The sequence below is a fragment of the Trifolium pratense genome, linkage group LG2, assembly GCF_020283565.1.
Source record: "Trifolium pratense cultivar HEN17-A07 linkage group LG2, ARS_RC_1.1, whole genome shotgun sequence".
Lineage (NCBI taxonomy): Eukaryota > Viridiplantae > Streptophyta > Magnoliopsida > Fabales > Fabaceae > Trifolium > Trifolium pratense.
The window spans coordinates 69753421-69771427 of NC_060060.1; the positions used below are offsets into that span (position 1 = coordinate 69753421).

General features: G+C 42.2%; 1 protein-coding gene across 1 annotated transcript; it reads right to left on the reverse strand.

The window, feature by feature from the left end:
* Positions 1–6813: 6813 nt before the first annotated feature.
* Positions 6814–11952, reverse strand: LOC123905330. The gene has a single exon (XM_045954937.1). It carries the CDS (start codon positions 11950–11952, stop codon positions 6814–6816), a length of 5139 nt encoding a protein of 1712 aa, XP_045810893.1.
* Between the last annotated feature and the right edge of the window lie 6055 nt (positions 11953–18007).

Consider the following 18007-nt stretch of genomic DNA (forward strand, 5'->3'; position numbering starts at 1 on the left):
ATGAATTTTGGTATAAAAAAAAAAAAATATTAATTTACAACGAAATAATTGAGTTCAAAGTATTAAATGGAAAAAAATCACGCCCAGCCGATCAGACAGCGACACGTGTCCTGCTTTTAAAAAGTAGATTCTTCTCTCTCCAAGGTGTAATCCAGTGTGGTGCACGCGCTGGAATCTGATGGATTCGGATGATCTGGGCTGTCTGATTGATCAGACAGTCTTGATGAGATCAGATCTTGGCTGTCTGATGGAAATCAACGGTCTGTAACCATGGTCCTGCGGTACGCGCGCGACACTGGATCCGCGTCCATAGATGGTAATTTGGTTAATTAATTAAAAAGAATGGGTATTTTTGTCCAACTGAAAAGGTGCACCTTGCTAACTTAGACCCAACTGGGTCTAAGTTAGCAGCCCCAATATATATATATATATATATATATATATATATATATATATATATATATATATATATATATATATATATATATATATGTTCTGGTAAAAACTCAAAGGGGGTTATATTATTGAGTAAATGGTGTGATTACACTTGGTTCAATCCCAACAACCCTGGGAGTTTTATAAGTCCGAAAAAAGGATCCCTTTACAAATGAAAGCATGGAGCTATTTATAGAGCCTCTAGTCTTCTTCTCCAAGTAAGGATTCCTAGAAATCCGGTCTACAGCGCCTTCTTCGGTGACACATCGTGAAAATAGGGATAAAGACCTTGGTCTCCAAGCTATGGCGGTTGCGGGAGGTTGGTTTCTTCCTTCCCAAGTCAGTTGCTGTCGCTGGGAAGAAGAAGATATTTTATAACAATGCGGAATTCACTTCTGGACGTTGCCATGTTGTCGTTGGTCACGCCTTGGTCTCGAGTCGCCTAATGTGGCATTTAGGGCTTTCTGGATTTGGGCCTAATACTCTTTCCTATATTATTTGGGCTTGTTGAATTTGCTTCTAAGCCCATTGCCCAGTCCACAGCCCCCCAAGCACGAAATCCATAGGAGCGAAGTGCTTGAATATGATTCAAATTTCCCTCTAAAATTTTTGGCGCGAGGTGAATCTTGTCACGTTCTTACCCATTTTCTAATGCACGTTGTTCTATTTACACCATGTTTATTAACCGTTTCTCCACTTCCTGCAGCCACGATGAGATTTTTCTTCTATAAAATGAAGCATTCGATGCTGGGATCAACTCATCACATTCTCACCTATTTGCTTAAGAGTTTTCTTTTTGCAGTATGTCTCCCAAAAATCCTCCCTTTGAATGTGGTCAATCCCCTGCTTCCCCCGTCATCAAGCGGCTCCGGCGTATGTTGACCCTGAGTACGGAGGACTTAATGGACGATTTTGGTGAGTTCTCGGAGTTTGTCAAAGAGCTTAATGATTATTGCTGGAGGTTGACCAAGGAAGAGAAGCGTTTTCTTGACAGTGTGCTGCGTCTGGAGAAGGAGTTGAAGGATAGTGCATCCTTTGTGATTGCTGTGGAGAATGTCAAAGAATGCCATGCCGAAGTTACCGAAGCTATCGATAGCCAGATAGAGATCACGAAAGAGACCATGGACGTGCAGGAGGAGATCCTGGGTATATGCTTTAACGAGGAGCGAAGGGTGGATGATCGTTTGGCGATGTTGAACAAAGAGATGAAGCCACTCTTGAAGAGGAAGAGGGCTCTTCAGGGTGAGATTAGGGATGATGTTACTAAGCTGATTTCCAGACGTCACTCTTTGGTGGACCTTTTGGACAAGCAGGGCGAGCTGAAAGAAGATTTGAAGCCCATTGAAGAAATTATGGTGAAGGCGAAGAGGGTGAAACGGGCACTGGAGGAAATGCACCGTATCGCCGTCGCTGATGCTGGTGAATTGGGGAGTTCTACCATGCCATGAAGTCTTTACTTGCTTGCTCTTTTATGTCTTTTTTTCTATGTTTGTAATTTGTTTCCGTATTTTTGAACCTTCGCTATTTTCATTCCGTTTCTTTGCTTCCGTTGTATTTCCTTTGCAAAAAATTTGAATATTAAGCAATTTCCTTTCCTTATGTGTTGTTCTTTTGTTCCTTTTAGTACCGCCTCCCTTTGCAGTCTTCAGTAACAAAAATGGGTCAAGTTTTTGACTCCTTGGAAACGTAAAAGTGACATTTCTCGAGACAGTCAAACTTGGTGGTTACGACCGTCCAAGCATTTATTACTACCGTTAATAACGATGTTAAGGTTAAAAATTGACTATAAATATCACCTGCTAAAACTCGAATTTCCATCAACTTGTTTGGAATCCTTCCGATGGAAAAGAGTAATACCAAAATACCTGCTGCTGAGAAGTCTCAAACTCAGCGAGGGAAGAAAAGGGTAGAGGTATCTACCTTTAACTCCACTCGCTCCCGAAGGTCTAAAGAGGTCAAAAAGGTGGAGGTTATCGTTCTTTCCTCAGATACCTCCGATTCTGGTAGTGGTGATGAGGATTACGTTTCGTTTCTGGAGACCTATATTCCTCCTGAGCTTCGTGCTTCTTCGTCCAGTGAAGAAGAGGGGTCCCGGGTCACCGTGGAATCCAAGATGACTTTTCCTGAGCCTACGCAGAAGGATTCGGAGTCTGATTGACAAGATTTAGGACTAGGTCTTTCTTTGTAATTTTGCTTTCTCTTTCTATCATTGTACCTTTATTTTTCAAAATAAATAAAGATTTTTGGTCTCCGACTGAATTTATTGTTCCTATGTTTCGCCTTCTCCTTAATCTTGAATCTTTTCCTTTTGGGCGTTTTCCCTTTTTACTTCTGTTACGCCTTAAACAGGGCGAGGTTTGTATCCCTGGCGTGGTTATTCTTGAGGCGCGTTGTGCTTCGAGGTAGTAATTTGGCGACTTCGATTTCGCCTTTTAGGATAATAACTTTTTGACGATAAATCTTCCAAGGTTTACTCTCGGGATACACGCTTTTGACACGTATTTAATCCGACGACGCGTGCGTTACCTCTTGCTTCAACTTCTGGACTTCAACCAGCCGAAAAGGTTTCCTTCTTTAAATAGTATCTCCGTTTCTCTTTCCCTTTACTTACTTTTTCTCGCAAATCCGTATTCTTTTTCGCATATCCTTCTTCGATCCTCCAGCAAGCCTTTGTTCAACGCTTCGTGTTAGGACGCTTCCAGTTTATTGCTCCAAGCTTTGTCAATTTCCTAAGGTATTCTTCTTTTATACCTTACTCCTTTTCGCCGATTTGGTTTGTCTTGAGTAGGAACCCTAATTTTCTGATTTAGGTTTAAAAAGATGGTTATTTTGAGGGAGTTAGATGATAATGAGGGGAGGGTTCCTATTTCTTCTTCTAGTTATCTCGAATGGGCGCAACAAGTTCGCGCCCACTATACTAGGGCTAACGGCGTTCTTAATAGCCGAGGGTTTTACTCGGAATTATGGGGTTTTGATGTTGGGAGTAGTAGTAGTGATAGTGATAGTGATAGTGATAGTGATAGTAGTAGTGCTGATAGTGGTAATGACAGTGATTGCGTCATAATCTCCCCTTCCTCTTTCACAGGAAAGCGGAAGAATCCTTGTCGAGATCTGGTTGTTGCTGGTTATACTCCCGTCACCATGGAAGTTTCTTCAAAGTATACCAGTATGAAAATGGTGAGGAGCTTTAGGAAAGCCGTCAAGCTTTCTGACCCTTCTCATGAAGACTCTATTATAACCGAACCCGTCAGAGAGGACGAGTTTGTATTTTCTAAGAATGACAACCCGCCGCATTATTTCTACCTTTATACTGGCGTGATCCAACCCCTCAACATTTGGTTGCCTTTTACTCCCTTTGAGGCGGAGATATTGAAGGTTCTTAACGTCGCCCCTACCCAACTCCATCCTAATAGTTGGGCCTTTATCAAAGCCTACGAGGTAATGTGTTTAGGCTTCGAACTGGAGCCCTCAATTGGCGTTTTTTTCTCTTTCTACCACATAAAGAACTTAAAACCTCAAACTTTGGTCTCCCTTAGCAGTCAACCTAACCGTCGTCTTCTGAATCTATACGCTTCCAACTTCAAGAACTTCAAGAATTCTTTCTTTCGGGTTCGTAGTGATGAGAAATTCTCTGACTTGATGTATGATGAGGTTGATGATCCTCTATTTCCTTTCTACTGGACCGATAACCCTAGGCTTATCAAGGGTGCTATCTTTGAGGCCTTAAGCGATTTTGAGCAAGATACTGTCAACTTTCTTGACTCCTATGCTCTTATGGATACCGCCGACATTCTTAGGTGTGAGGGTAATAGTGAAGCCCTGACAGAGTATTTACGTAAGTAATGCATTTGGTATTTTTCTACTTCTGTTTAATGTTGATCTCGCCTTGTTACTAACTTGTGTTTGTTTTTTTTTTTGTCTCTTTTTTTTTTTGCAGAGAGAATGAGAACTATCTCGAATGAGGAAAGATTGGCATTTTTGGTAAAGGCTCGCCAACAGAAGGCCAATCCTGTCGTTACTGTGGTTGATCCGTTGAAGCAGCTGCAAGTGGAGGAAGCTGTCATAAAGGAAGGGCGGAGCAAGAAGAAGCATGAGGGGCGTATCCGTGTCAAGATCCCGGGGAAAACGGCTTCTGGAGCAGAGGGAACCGGGGGTGTTGCTCCTCCTCCTCCCAAAAAGCAAAAGGTTGAGAGTACCGCTCAAACTGCCAAAGACGCCTCCAAAGGCAAAGGTGTGGCTTCCAGCTCCTCTCAAGGCCCCGACGCCGGTGCCTCTCTTACTTGGAGCTCCTTTGATCCTTTTGAATTCATTGAAAGGGGGGTGACTATGGTTGGCGATATGACTCGCTTTACCAACACTTCTACTGAAGATTTGAGGAAAAAGACTTTGGAGTACGAGGTTAAGGGCACTCTTCTCAACTATTTGTTGACTAATCGCCAAGAACAAGAGGTCCAAGAGGCGAAGCAAAAGGTGAAGACCGTTGATGATAATCTGGCTGATATTGAGAAGAGGTATACTGAGACCAAGATCAAGCTGGAGGCAGATATTAAGAAGCTGAAGGAAGAACAGGAAGGCGAGGCGGAGAGGTTGAGGAAAGAGTATGAGGAGAAGCTGGCCAAGATTAAGGAGAGCTACGCCGCTTCTGAGACCAAACTTAAAGAGAATGCCGCTGCTCAGGACGAGAAGATTTTTAAGCTTTCCAAGGAGAGGGATGCGGCGGTATTTTCCGCTGGGACTTTAGCTGATGAGAAAGCTAGATTGGAGAGTGATGTCACAGAGCTTCAGCTCTATGCCGCCAACCAATATGACGAGGGCTTTTCTTTTGCTATAGAACAGGTCAAGCTTCTTTTTCCAGATCTCGATGCTAAGCGCCTTGGCGAAGCTGATGCAATGAATCAAATTGTTGACGGCAAGCTCGTTCCCTACGTTCCTCCTCAGTGAATGATCTCTTTTGTAATGATCTTGTTTTTGCCCTTCTGTGGCTTTTTTGTAACTATCTTGTATGCCCTTTTGTGGCTTTAAACAATTTGCCCTTTGTTGGGTCCTTTATTAATTTCTTCATTCGCCCTTAAGTTTTTTCTTCATAATTTCGCGGATTGTTTTGATATAACGCCTCTTATCATTCTTGCTTTTGGAACTTTTACCTCTACACCTGTGATGTCTTTGACAATTTAACATAATTGTGAGTTGTTTGAGAATAAATTTATACCTGTTGCCTTTTTGGCGATTGTAGCTGGTATGGCGATATGTCGCCTTGTTTTGAGTGCGTGCAAGCTTTTCCTCTTGGTGATGTTGATAATCTTGCTTTTCTTCGCTGTTCATTTTCTGTTTTTGGCGCCCCCTACGGGTGACGCCAGGGCCTTTCAACCTTGATTTAATTTCTGTTCTTGACGTCCCCTACGGGTGACGCCAGGGCCTTTCAACCTTGATTTAATTTCTGTTCTTGACGTCCCCTACGGGTGACGCCAGGGCCTTTCAACCTTGATTTAATTTCTGTTCTTGACGTCCCCTACGGGTGACGCCAGGGCCTTTCAACCTTGATTTAATTTCTGTTCTTGACGTCCCCTACGGGTGACGCCAGGGCCTCTCAACCCTGATTTAATTTCTGTTTCTGACACCCCCTACGGGTGACGCCAAGGCCTCTCAACCCTGATTTAATTTTTGTTTCTGACGCCCCCTACGGGTGACGCCAAGGCCTCTCAACCCTGATTTAATTTCTGTTTCTGACGCCCCCTACGGGTGACGCCAAGGCCTCTCAACCCTGACTTAATTTCTGTTTCTGACGCCCCCTACGGGTGACGCCAAGGCCTCTCAACCCTGACTTAATTTCTGTTTCTGACGCCCCCTACGGGTGACGCCAAGGCCTCTCAACCCTGACTTAATTTCTGTTTCTGACGCCCCCTACGGGTGACGCCAAGGCCTCTCAACCCTGACTTAATTTCTGTTTCTGACGCCCCCTACGGGTGACGCCAAGGCCTCTCAACCCTGATTTAATTTCTGTTTCTGACGCCCCCTACGGGTGACGCCAAGGCCTCTTAACCCTGACTTAATTTCTGTTTCTGACGCCCCCTACGGGTGACGCCAAGGCCTCTCAACCCTGACTTAATTTCTTAGTCTATTCAGAGTTCATAACTTAATTAGGTTGATCTTGATTGACGTAAATGTTTTGACCGTGTAAGAAAACATGTGCAATAAAGTAAAAGAACTACTAAGATGTTGAAATTTAATGAGCCTCGATAAAAACCCTAGTTTGCACAAGGGAAAAGAGTATCTCATTGTTTTTATTTATTAATGAAAATGGTTCTTGTACATCATTAAAATAGTGCTGAAAAGGCATGAATTTACTTGTTCTTCCACCAGTGGCGTGATGCTCCGTAACTAGCTATAGTAGAACTTTAAGTTTGCTATGTTCCACGTCCTGGGGAGGGTTCTTCCTTCCATAGTCTCTAAGCGATATGCTCCTCCTTCAAAGGCTTCTTGTATACGAAAGGGGCCTTCCCAGTTTGCCGCGAACTTCCCTCCTTTATCCTTTCCCATGGGTCTTTTCAACACTAGATCGCCCTCTTGAAAACTTCTCTGTTTGACTCTCGTATTGTAACGCCTAGCGGCCCTTTGTTTTATGGCGAATTCTCTGAAGTGTGCTCTCTCTCTTCTTTCTTCGATCATGTCTAGGTTCTCCTCCAAAGCTCTATCATTCTCCTCCTGCGTTATGGTTTCTCTGCGCCAACTGGGAGGATTTATTTCCACCGGGATCATTGCATCTGAGCCATAGACCATTGTAAATGGTGCTTCTCCCGTTGAGGATTGGGGAGTGGTATGATAGGACCACAGGATGGGCGAGATGTGGGCTACCCAAGCCTCGCCTTTGCTATCTAGCCTCCTTTTCAATGCCCTTAATATAACCTTATTTGCCGATTCAGCCTGTCCGTTAGCTTGTGGGTGCTCCACTGATATAAAGGTGTTTTTGATTCCTTTGCTTCGACAGAATTCCACAACCTTTTCGCTGGCGAACTGAGTGCCGTTATCGGACACGATGTACTTAGGCAAGCCGAATCTGCAGATGATTTTTTTCGAATAAAAAATCTTGACCTGTTCCGCCGAAATACTAGATACTGGCTCTGCTTTAATCCATTTTGTAAAATAATCAACGGCGACGATGATCCATCTTGCTTGTTTGTAGCCAACTGGGAATGGTCCAACAATATCCACCCCCCACATGAAAAAAGGCCATGGGGATAATACTGATTTCAATGGCTCTCCAGGCATGTGATGTAAATTAGCGTGTCTTTGGCATTTATCACAGTTTCTTACGTACATGGCGGTGTCATCGTGTATATCCGGCCAGTAAAAACCTGCCCTTAATATTTTTCCTGCCAAAGCCCTTGAACCGATATGGCTGCCACATGAGCCCTCATGCACTTCAGACATAATATGTTTTGCTTCTTCCTTGCTGACGCATAGGAGGAGGGGGGATGCAAATCCCCTTTTGTATAGCCTATCCCCTACCATAGAATACCATGCCGCCGTCTTCTTCAATTTGAAAGCTTTTTCCCTTTCTTTTGGGAGTTCATCCTTTTGGAGGTATCGTATAATGGGCAATCTCCAATCTTCTTCCTCTATCACCATCATCAAATCTTCTCCGCCGATGCTGGGAGTTTTGATCGTTTCTTGGATAACGGTTCTATGGCTCCCTGGTTTCTTTGTGCTCGCCAGTTTTGACAATAGATCTGCTCTCATGTTTTGCTCGCGAGGGACATAAACTAATTCGAACGAGTCGAAGTGTTTAGCTAGATTTTGCACTCCCTCTACGTATTTGATTAACTGTGGTTCCTTCGTCTGAAACTTTCCTGACACTTGGTTGGTTACCAGTTGGGAATCACTCATGGCTTTTAACTCCTTCACTTCCATGTCTTTTGCTAACTTCATTCCTGCTATCAAGGCTTCGTACTCAGCCTGGTTATTGCTGGCTTTGAAGGCGAAGCGTAATGATTGCTCTATCATAACGCCATCTGGTCCTTCCAGCACTACTCCGGCTCCACTTCCCCGTACGTTGGAGGCTCCGTCTACTGAGAGGGTCCACGCCGCAGCTTTCTCAGTTGTTGGCGGGGTAGACATTTCTAATACAAAGTCAGCCAGCCTTTGCGATTTGATGGCCCCTCTAGGCGAGAAAGTGATATCAAATTCTGATAATTCGACGGACCATGCTACCATCCTTCCTGCTAGGTCTGGCTTTCTGAGGACGTTCTTGATAGGGTAATCTGTTCTAACAACTATCTTGTGGCTTTGAAAGTATTGTCTTAATTTTCTAGCTGTGACAACCACCGCAAGAGATAACCTCTCTATCCTCTGGTATCTTGTTTCTGCTCCTCTAAGGGTTCTACTTACAAAATATATAGGCTTTTCTTCACCCTCCACTTCCTGAACCAGAGCTGAGCTTAAGGCTCTGTCAGAAACTGCAAGATAAAGGTAGAGGATATTACCTGGTAATGGGCGCGTCAAGATGGGCGGCGATGCAAAAAATTCCTTTAGTTGTCTGAAGGCTTCTTCGCATTCGGGCGTCCAGGAGAATCTTTCATTCTTCCTAAGGGATGCGAAGAAGTGGAAGCCCTTTTCGCCCGCGCATGATAAGAATCTGGATAATGCCGCTATTCTACCCGTCAAAGTTTGGACCTCTTTCACAGATGTAGGACTTCTCATGTCTATGATAGCTTGACATTTTTCTGGATTGGCTTCTATTCCTCTGTTGGTGAGCATGAAACCTAGGAATTTTCCTGCTTGCACCCCGAAGGAACATTTCGCTGGGTTTAATCTCATGTTGTACTTTCTTACTGATCCCAGGATGTCTAAAAGGTCTTTGTCATGGCGATTTCCTTCGGGAGTTTTCACTACCATATCGTCAATGTATACCTCTAAGTTCTTTCCTATTTGCTCGGAAAAAACCCTGTCCATCAACCTTTGGTATGTTGCTCCTGCGTTCTTCAACCCGAAAGGCATAACGTTGTAAAAATAATTACAGGTATTCGACATGAAGGCTGTATGACAAGCATCTATAGGGTTCATCTTTATTTGATTATACCCTGAGTAGGCGTCCATAAAACTCAACATTTTGCATCCTGAAGCCCCATCAATCAACCTGTCTATGTTGGGCAAAGGATATGGGTCTTTGGGGCATGCCTTATTTAGATCCGTAAAATCCACGCACATCCTCCACTTTCCGTTGGCCTTTTTCACCATGACGACGTTAGCCAACCAAGTGGGATATTTTATCTCTTCAATGAATCCAGCCTCTTTTAGTTTCTCCACTTCCTCTGCTATTGCAGCTCGCCTTTTCTCCCCAACTTTTCTTTTTCTCTGGGAGACAGGTTTTGTGTTGGGTGATATTGATAGTTTATGTGTTATCACCCCTTCGTCTATTCCTGGCATATCTGAGGGTTTCCATGCAAATAGGTCAGCGTTGTCCTTCAATATTTTGATGATTCTTCTTCTCTCCTCATTGGGCAACGCCGTTCCTAAACTGGTTGTTTGGTGCGGGAGATCGCCGATTTGAACTTGCTCCAGGTCTTCTATAGGGCTCACCCTTCTGTCTTGAAATTCTTCCCTTGGATCCATGTCTGAATTTTCTATGATGTTTATGCCACCCGGAACTGTGGCTTGTCTTCTTTCGGACGCTCCATTCGTATTGGATGCTCGATGCCGTATCTTCAAGCTGGACTCGTAACATTTTTTGGCGAGGATCTGATCGCCTCTAACTGTTCCCACTCCTCCGTTATCTAGAGGGTATTTAATTGCTAGGTACAGAGTGGACATGGCCGCCCCTAAGGTGTTGAAAGCAGGTCTTCCTATGATAATGTTGTAGGAGGTGAACGGAGTTTTGACTACCAAATATCGCACTTTGATGGTCTTGGCGTTACTTCCCTCCCCGAAGGTAGTGAGTAGGGAGGCGTAACCCATCACGTCTACCTGTTCTCCGGAAAACCCAACTAGAGTTCCTGCGTAAGGCTGCAATTGTTCTTCCGCTAATTGCATGGCCTTGAAAGCTTCCCAGTACATGATGTCTGCTGAGCTCCCTGAATCAATTAGTACTCTCTTTACATCGCAGTTTAGGATTTGGACTTGTATTACTAAAGGGTCATCGTCATGGGGCGCTACCTCCAGGCCATCCCTTGCCGTAAATGCCAAATCCGGGACGTCGAGTGGTTGGGGTTGTCTCACGAGATATATCTCTGAGATGGCTCGACGCACATATCTTTTCCTTGCTGAGCTTGACTCCCCTCCTCCTGAGAACCCCCCCGCTATTGTATTAACAGCGATCCTCTCCTTTGGAGGCTCTTTACTTGGTCCCGGAGTATCTCGTGGCTCATGCCTGGGGATTTTTGGCACGACGACTCGGCCTTGCGCTGCATCGTCAATGAACCTTCGGAGGTGTCCGCTTTTAATCAGTTCTTCGATCAAATCCCTTAGGCGGAAGCACTTTTCCGTAGAATGACCTCTGCACCTATGGTAGGAGCACCAGACATTGTCGTTGAGTCCCATGGGGATATTGTTGGCTCTTTTTGGGGGGAGATTTGCCAAGCCACTGGCCAGAATTTCGTTTAACACGTACACTTTTGAAGTGTTTAATGGCGTAAACTCTTCCTCGGCGGGGTGATTCCTGAACTCTCTCCTTGGTGGTTGATGGTATGGCTTACCATGGTGCCTTTGCCATGTGTTTCCTTGATGACTTCCCGTTTTTGGTCGCGGGTGTTCTGGGGCTCTAGTAGCACGGCCTACATATTCCTTCTCCTTGGCGTCTCTTTGCCTTTTCTCGGCGTTGCTTTCTTCGCCCTTTATGTAACACTCCGCTCTTTTGTTTACCTCCTGCATTGATGAGGCTGGTTTTTGGGCTAGGGATTCGTTGAAATGTCCTGCTCTTAGCCCATTGTGGAAGGCCGCCACGAACATCTCCTGGTTCGGATTTGAAACCTTGATGGTGGCCTCGCTGAATCTGGCTAGAAAACTACGCAACGATTCGCCGTGGTTTTGGCGAATGGAGAATAGGCTAGTTGACGTGACTTTCACGTGTTTCGATCCGGCGAACTGGTGAACGAATTTTTTGTGAAAATCCGCGTAGCTTTCTATTGAATTTCTTGGAAGGTTCATATACCAACGCAAGGCTACATCCTTGAAGGTGCCGGCTAGTAGTTTACATTTTAGGTGTTCTGGAGCATTGATTATGGCAGTTTGTGTTCCAATTGCCATCAGATGCTCTCGAGGATCAGTTTTTCCATCAAAGGTAGGAAGGTGAGGAACTTTGATCGCTTCCGTGACTTGTGTATCCCATAAATGCTGTGCCAGAGGCTGTACATCCATGATGTTCTCTCCTTCCTCCTCTTCTGAAATCATTTTTGCTTTTTCTTTCTCATGTGTTCTTTCGGCTTCGATAGCCGCGATCTGGGTCTGCAAACGCCGAATTTCTACGACGGCGGCTTGCAAGGTGTTAACGCTGGAATTATCGTTGTTTCCATGTTCTCCAGCCATGTGGAGATGTTTGATTTTTTCGTCTAATTGCTGTGATAGGCTGGGATCAAATGATTTTACCGCAGCCCCACGGTGGGCGCCAAAATGTTCTGGTAAAAACTCAAAGGGGGTTGTATTATTGAGTAAATGGTGTGATTACACTTGGTTCAATCCCAACAACCCTGGGAGTTTTATAAGTCCGAAAAAAGGATCCCTTTACAAATGAAAGCATGGAGCTATTTATAGAGCCTCTAGTCTTCTTCTCCAAGTAAGGATTCCTAGAAATCCGGTCTACAGCGCCTTCTTCGGTGACACATCTTGAAAATAGGGATAAAGACCTTGGTCTCCAAGCTATGGCGGTTGTGGGAGGTTGGTTTCTTCCTTCCCAAGTCAGTTGCTGTCGCTGGGAAGAAGAAGATATTTTATAACAATGCGGAATTCACTTCTGGACGTTGCCATGTTGTCGTTGGTCACGCCTTGGTCTTGAGTCGCCTAATGTGGCGTTTAGGGCTTTCTGGATTTGGGCCTAATACTCTTTCCTATATTATTTGGGCTTGTTGAATTTGCTTCTAAGCCCATTGCCCAGTCCAATATATATATATATAGGGGTTTTCTAACTTAGACCCTAGTTAGGTCTAAGTTAGCAAGGTGCACCTTTTCAATTGGACCAAAATACCCATTCTTTTTAATTAATTAACCAAAATACCCATTAATAGACGCGGATCCAGTGTCGCGCGCGTACCGAAGGACCATGGTTACAGACCGTTGATTTCCATCAGACAGCCAAGATCTGATCTCATCAAGACTGTCTGATCAATCCGACAGCCCAGATCATCCTGATCCATCAGATTCCAACGCGTGCGCCACACTGGATTACACCCTGGAGAGAGAAAAATTTGCTTTTTAAAAAGTAGGACACGTGTCACACAATGGTTGGCTGGACGTGATTTTTGTTCATTTAATACTTTGAACTCAATTATTTCGTTGTAAATTAATTTTTTATTTTTTATTTTTTATACCAAAATTCATAATTGTTTTTTTTCTACAAATAGAGACTTGGTTCGTTTGATTTGGACACCGAAAAAAAAATGCAATTTTTCACTACCTTAATCTCATTTTTTGTCTACTAAATACGTTACTTGTGTGTTGTAATTTAACACGCACCACTCAACCAACTCACTGAAACCATTATACCAGGAAAGTAGTAGATAATATTCTGGAACTTTTGGTATATTTTATGAAATTTTTGGAGACCTGAAACTATTTTTAGTTAATTAAATGAGATAAAACGGTAATTAAAAACTAATGTTTGCTTCTGAAACCATTTTACTGGTAGAATGGTTGCACATAGTTGTATTCTGAAACCATTTTACTGGTAGAATGGTTTCAATGAGTAATTTATTAATTGTGTTTGCTTCTGAAACCATTTATCTGGTACAATGGTTTCAGAGAGTTGTAATCTGAAACCATTTTGCTGGTAGAATGGTTTCAGTAAGTTGATTATTAGTTATTTGCTTCTGAAACCATTAAGCTTGTAGAATGGTTGCACATAGTTGTACTCTGAAAGTATTTTACTGGTAGAATGGTTTCAGTGAGTAATTTATTAATTGTGTTTGCTTCTGAAACCATTTAGCTGGTAGAATGGTTTCAGAGATTTGTACTCTGAAACCATTTTCCTGGTAGAATGGTTTCAGTGAGTTGATGTAAGGTAGTGAAAAATGAGATTAAGGTAGTGAAAAATTTGGTTTTTTTTCTGTGTCCAAATCAAACGAACCAAGTCTCTATTTGTAGAGAAAAAAAAATTATGAATTTTGGTATAAAAAAAAAAAAAATTAATTTACAACGAAATAATTGAGTTCAAAGTATTAAATGGAAAAAAATCACGCCCAGCCAATCAGACAGCGACACGTGTCCTGCTTTTAAAATGTAGATTCTTCTCTCTCCAGGGTGTAATCCAGTGTGGTGCACGCTATGTAATCTGATGGATTTGGATGATCTGGGTTGTCTGATTGATCAGACAGTCTTGATGAGATCAGATCTTGGCTGTCTGATGGAAATCAACGGCCTGTAACCATGGTCCTGCGGTACGCGCGCGACACTGGATCCGCGTCCATAGATGGTAATTTGGTTAATTAATTAAAAAGAATGGGTATTTTGGTCCAACTGAAAAGGTGCACTTTGCTAATTTAGACCCAACTGGGTCTAAATTAGCAGCCCCCATATATATATATATATATATATATATATATATATATATATATATATATATATATATATATATATATATATATATATATATATATATATATATATATATAATTAAAGAATTTAATTTATATGCACCATCGGTGTAAAATTATTTTGCACATGCGTCCAATAATATACTGACACATCATGTATGGTAATTAAAAACACATGATGTGTCACATTCATTAAATAATGTGGCAACGCGTAATTGGATGTATGTGTAAAAAAAAATTACACCGACAGTGCACAACAATTAAACTCATAATTAAATATATATATTTACCAAATATTCATATGTCTTATTTCTCAAAATAGGTACAAAATTAATTTGACTTAATTTTAATTTCAAATCAAATCAAAATCCTTATTTTTTAGTAATAATTAACCATGATCGGATCGGTATAGAGTTCAGATATGCTCCATTAACTTATCCTCCATTAGCTTCCATTACTCTATACATAATTTAGACTGAAATATTTGATTTGAAATTACCCAAAAATTAAATTAGCCTTATCACATTCGTATCAAAATCTTTATTGTCCAAAATATAGACCTTTAAACATATGTCAAATAGCAAAACTTATTTGACCAAAAATTAGATTTCTCATGTGCACAATTAGTGCATTACTTTTGAATTTCCAAAACTTAACAAATTTTAGATGACTCAGGGCCAAAAACTTTGATTTGGAAAACTGAAAACTTAAATCCAAATTCTATCCATAGAGATGTCCAACAACTTGACCGTAAGGGAAAATAACAAGCAAAACTTCACAAACTTATTTCTTTAATAGCCAATCTATACTCTTCACGAAGAGAGTATCCCCAAATCCACTGTTGATTCACATTTTTGGTGGTTTCGTCTTCTTCCATATCTGAACCAGAATTTTCCCTGCTGTTTCTCGCGTGTCGTGTTGGGTGTGGTCCTGAACGAAGATGGCAGGTTCGTTCTTTTTCCCATTCTGAATATTGCTTTTTAGATTACACTTGGCTTTTCATATCTGTTCTCTTCATTCAGATTGCTGTCCTCTGTCCAAATCTGATACAAAATCTAATACTTGAAGGATTCAACACGATGGTTAATGCTTATAGCAAAATAAGTGATGTTCCTTGTTGGAATATATTTAGTTTCCTAATTTGTTATTCTAAACATATCATTATTTCCTTTTATTTCTCCTAAAATCAAGGAGATAGCCAGTTGTACTTTTATTATAAATACCAGCCTTGAGCTGAGGAATAAATCAATAAAGCATTCTCACATATTTTTAACATGGTATCACGAGACCTAGGTTAGGGTTAGAGTGCTTCTGTTCGACCCGTTCTTTTACCCGACCCATTCCCATACCCGTTTAGCCTCTCATGGCCGACCACAACAAGTGGCCTTCCCTAGGCCAGGCCTATACCGGATCCTCGGTCAATAACGATGGCCAACCTGCCAGTGCTGGCCGCGGAAACGGAGGAGGTGGCCGCGTAGACGGAGCTGGCTGCGGAGACGGTGGTGGCCGTGGTGGTGGGATACCAGACTTCGGAAAGATACCAGACTTTATCGCTAACAGTAGCGGTAATGGCGGAAACAACGAAAACAGGAATAAACCTGTTTATGGTGACAGAGATTTCAACACAGGCTTCAAAGACAAGGAGGGTTCCTCCCTCAAGGTCGATATTCCTAAGATGAACGAGAATAACTATAATCAATGGGCCCAAACTGTTCGCTTGGTATTGGATGGCAAAGGAAGACTTGGTTTTTTGACGGGAGCTTTCGCTGAACCGACACAAGGAGACCCGCTTCACCAACAATGGAAGTCTGAAAACTCCATGATTATTGCCTGGTTAGTAAGCACTATGGAACCTGGCATAGGCAAGCCTTACATGTTTTTGCCTTCAACAAAGGATGTGTGGGAAGCTGTTAAGGAAACATACTCTGATATCCAAAACGCCTCTCAAATCTTTGGTTTAAAGTCACGATTATGGCATGCTAAGCAAGGTGACCGGAATGTAACTACTTATTACAATGAGTTGCTGACCCTGTGGCAAGAGTTGGATCTTTGTTATGATGACAATTGGAAATGCGCAGAAGATAGTGTTTTATTTCTAAAGAGGCAAGAGAATGATCGTGTGTTCATGTTTCTCGCTGGGCTGAATAAAGACCTTGATGAGGTAAGGGGTCGAGTTTTGGGAAAGGTTCCATTGCCAACTCTTCGTGAGACTTTTGCGGAAATAAAAAGGGAGGAGGCACGACAAGGAATTATGATGGGCAAGACACCTCGCATCTCTGAATCTGAAGGCTCAGCTTTGGCAACTAGAAACCCCTACGAAGGAAAAAAACCAGACGAAGTTCCTCGATGTGATTACTGCAACCGCGAATGGCATACGCGTGAAGATTGTTGGAAGCTCAAAGGCAAACCTCCTAACTGGACTCCTAATTGGAAGAAGAAGAAAGGTGGTACGCGTGCATTCCAAGCAAGTAATTCTGATCAAGGACAACAATCTACTTCAACTCAGGGTCCATTCACTACGGAACAACTAGAGAAACTGTTCAAACTCCTCGAGTTTCAAACTCCCTCTTGCTCTGTAGCAACAACAGGTAACTCTGTTTTTCTTAGTGTCAGTCCCCATCATACTTGGATAGTAGATTCAGGTGCCTCTGATCACATGACAGGTGAATCCACTTTGTTCTCTTCATATAGTCCATGTGCAGGTAATCAAAAAATAAAAGTCGCAGATGGCTCTTTTTCAGCCATTGCCGGCAAAGGGTCAGTTGTGTTGTCTCCAATGTTAACTCTTAAAAATGTCCTTCATGTTCCCAACTTGTCCTGTAGTCTAATGTCCGTTAATAAGTTAGCCCAAGATATAAATTGTCAAACTAATTTTTTCCGATCTCATTGTGTCTTTCAGGATTTGAACTCGGGAAAGATGATTGGCAGCACTGAGGAGAGTGGAGGACTCTACTACTTTGACATTGGATCTGCATCACAACTACCTTCTGAAACAATATGTTCCTGCTTTGAGTCTTTTTCTGTTTTGAAATTCTGGTATCACTAGAATGATGTTACTGAAGATGTCCCAACAACTACTTTATGATAAATGTTGTTTCTATTGTTGGCACATCTTACATAACATATAAAATACTGACAGAAAATAAATAAAGTGCACAAGAAATTGTTAACCCAGTTCATCCAACTGCCTACTCTGGGGGATACCAATCCAGGAAGGAAATCCACTAATAGCTCTAGTTACTAAGACCTCCAGCAAACCCTAGGATTTACGCCTTAAACTAAGACCTCCAGCAAACCCCTGGTTTACGCCTTATAACCTCGACACTACTCATGCAACTTCTGCCTAGGAACTCCTAGACATGAGATCCCATCTCACTTCCACTCACACAACACAACCTGTGTTGATTATACAATGTTAGGAATGATGTGGCGACAACTTGCCAAGACAACACTTCACTTTTGCTTAAAAGCTTCAAGTGAATCACACACGGTAAACTCCGTACTTCAAAGCTTAGGAGTAACCTTAAAATAATAAACTTACTTCTTAACTCGTGTTATAGAATCCACAAGCAAGAATTACAATCAAACAATAAAAGACTCAACAAAGACTCGATATGTGAACTAATATTTTTCAATGAGATACTTAGTCTTGAGCTTGGTCTTCGTATATATAATGATTAGGCACGCTCCTCTTTCTTCACAAATGCTCAGACGCTCCTTGAGAATCATAAAGGATGATCTGATACTTTTTCAATCTTCATTAAGGATATATCAAGACTTTCCAAAAGTGTTTAAAGGACTTTATAAGATAGGATAAGTCATCCAGCTATTCCATT

Coding starts and splice junctions, on each gene's coding strand:
- LOC123905330 (XM_045954937.1), bottom strand. CDS start 11,952: ATGGCTGGAGAACATGGAAACAACGATAATTCCAGCGTTAACACCTTG.